Source organism: Nannospalax galili, unplaced genomic scaffold, assembly GCF_000622305.1.
Source record: "Nannospalax galili isolate Female #2095 unplaced genomic scaffold, S.galili_v1.0 scaffold1171, whole genome shotgun sequence".
Lineage (NCBI taxonomy): Eukaryota > Metazoa > Chordata > Mammalia > Rodentia > Spalacidae > Nannospalax > Nannospalax galili.
In genome coordinates, this window is record NW_008328881.1 from 462,177 (window position 1) to 464,881 (window position 2,705).

The window sequence follows — 2,705 nt, forward strand, 5'->3', positions numbered from 1 at the left end:
TTGAGACAGGGTCTCCCTACAGCCTCAGCTGGCCTGGAACTCACTATGTAGACTAGGCTAGCCTTGAACTCACAGAGATCCTCCTGCCTCCGCCTCCACAGCACTGGTTGGGATTAAAGGCATGTGCTACCATGCAGCAGAGGGCAGGCAGGCTCTCTGAGTCTTCAGCTGTAAAACTATAGGTTTCTTTCTTGGTACATAGAAGTGAGTCTGTTAAAGTCTCAGCATGTTGATGAGGTCATCATAAGACCTGATTTTTAGAGGATTGCTGTGCTGTTTTCCTGATGTTTTTCTGTTTATAATGATGACAGTGATTTACACATTAGGTTAAAGCAAACAAGTGAAAAGAGCTCACGTGTTCTTCTCATCTTGCAGGATGTAGACGATTTCTTTGAACATGAACGGACGTTCCTTTTAGAATATCATAACCGAGTTAAGGATGCATCCGCTAAATCTGACAGGATGACAAGATCTCATAAAAGTAAGAATCTTCTGTGGCTAAAACTTACTTTTTTATTGGACTAATTGTAAAGTTGACATGTTCCTTACAGTTTATTAAAATCTGAACATAGAACAACATTTAAAAATGTTAACCGGGTGTGGTGACCCACACCTTAGAGGCAGGCAGATCTCTGTGAGTTCTAGGTCAGCCTGGTCTAAATAGTGAGTTCCAGGACAGCTGGGGCTACAGGGAGACCCTGTCTCAAAAAGACCAAGACAAACAAACATACATTTAAAAATTTTATTTGAATGAGTGTATTAGTTTTCTGTTGCTGTGATAGAAACACCATGATCAAGGGAACTTATAAAAAGAAGAATTTAGGGCCGGGCGTGGTGGCACATAAGGCGGATCTCTGAGTTCAAGGCCAGCCTGGTCTACATAGTCAGTTCCACGACAGCTGGGGCTACCGGGAGACCCTGTCTCAAAAGGACGAAAAGAAAAAAAAAAGAATTTATTTAGCTTACAGTTCCAGGGGAATTACAGTCCTTCATGGTGAGAGGAGGAAGCAGGAGCAGAAGAGGTGTTGTAGGTATACACCATTATACCCAGTATTTTTGTTTTTTGTTTTTTGTTTGAGACAGTCTCACTGTTTAGCTTTCGCTGGTCTCAGACTTACATAGATCTGCCTGCCTCTGCCTCCCAAGTGCTGAGATTAAAGTCATGCACCAAGCCCAGTCCTATTTTTTTTTAAAGACTTATTTTATCTGTATGAATGTTTTGCCTGCATGTATGTAGATGTACCACATGCAATGCCTATGAGGACCAGAAGAGGGCATTGGATCAAAGAACTGGAGTTACAGACAATTGTGAGCTGTCATGTGAGAATCAAACACAGATCCTGTGTAACAGTAGCAAGTATTCTTAACTGCTAAGCTTTCTCTCAAGCTTCCATACCTAGTGTTTATGTGGTGAAAACCCATGGCTCTGTGCATACTAGACAAGCACTCTACCAAATGAGCTATAATCCTACCCCTCTCCCCCAGGTGAGTTTGTCCTTGAACTTGTGATCCTTCTGCCTCAGCAGCCTCAAGGCCCTTTTAGAAGTGAGTTTGAGTGCCGAGCAAGGTGACACATGTCTTTTTTCCAGCACTCAGGAGGCAGAGACAGGAGGATCTCAGTGAGTTCAAGACCAGCCTGGTCTATCTACTGAGTGCCAGGCCAGTTAGGGCTATAGGGAGGCCCTGTCTCCTGTCTCCAAAAGACCAAAAAAAGTTGAGTTTGTGCTGGGTTTGTTAGTATATACTTACTAACAAAGTATAGTTGTTTGGGGGCCAGCCTGAGCTATAAAACAATAAGAAGACATTTAAAAAGAATTGTTTTTAAGTGGTTGACAAGATGACCCAGTGGTTAAAGGTGCTTACTATGTAAGCCTATTGACCTCAGTTCAAATCCCAGAACTCACATAAAGATAGAAGGAGAGAACCAACTCCAGAGTTGTCCTCTGACTGGCACACGTATGCTGTGGCATGTGTGGGTCCATATACACACACATATATACTATGTACACACACTCACAATAGCAATAAGGTTTAAGTAAATTAAATTTTTTGTTTTGGGGGCTGGAGAGATGGCTCAGTAGTTAAGAGCACTGACTGCTCTTGCAGAGGACGAGAGTTTGATTCCCAGCACCCACATGGCAGCTACGAACCGTCCTTAACTCCAGTTCCAGGGGAATCCAAAGCCCTCTTCTGACCTCCACAGCATTGCACGACACGGGTGCACTCACATACATGCAGTCAGTACACTCGTACACATAAAACAAAAGTTATAAATAAAATATTTTTAAAAACCATTTTTTTTTTTAAACAAGGCCTCCCTGTAGCCCAGCTGGCCTAGAAGTCAGTATGTAAGCCAGTCTGGCCTCCAACAGAGATCCACCTGCCTCCTCCTGAGTGCTGGGATTAAAGGCATGCACCAGCACGCCCAGCAGATAATTTTTTGAAGGAGAGACAGGAGGGGAATGAACTGAAGAAAGTGATTCCTGTCCATTTGGCCAAATGGATGGATGGTGCTTAAAGAGAAATGGTGGTGCTGCCAGCTGCGGTGGTGCGCACCTTTAATCCAGCATCTGTCTGAGTTCGAGGCCACCTTGGCCAAAAGAGTGAGTTCCAGACCAACCAGGGCTCTACACAGTAAGATCCTGTCTTTAAAAAAAAAGATAATGGTGAGCCTATATTAATAAATGGTAATCACAAAGCAAAAT

General features: G+C 43.3%; 1 protein-coding gene across 1 annotated transcript in view; it reads left to right on the forward strand.

Moving 5' to 3' along the window:
- Snx6 (sorting nexin 6) overlaps nt 1–2,705 on the forward strand; it is a gene marked incomplete at its 3' end in the record, with an annotated part of 44,816 nt that overhangs the window by 27,512 nt on the left and 14,599 nt on the right. The window contains exon 7 of the mRNA XM_029561868.1: nt 327–481. Within this exon, the coding sequence (XP_029417728.1) occupies nt 327–481 (155 nt within the window). The remainder of the gene's footprint in view (nt 1–326; nt 482–2,705) is intronic.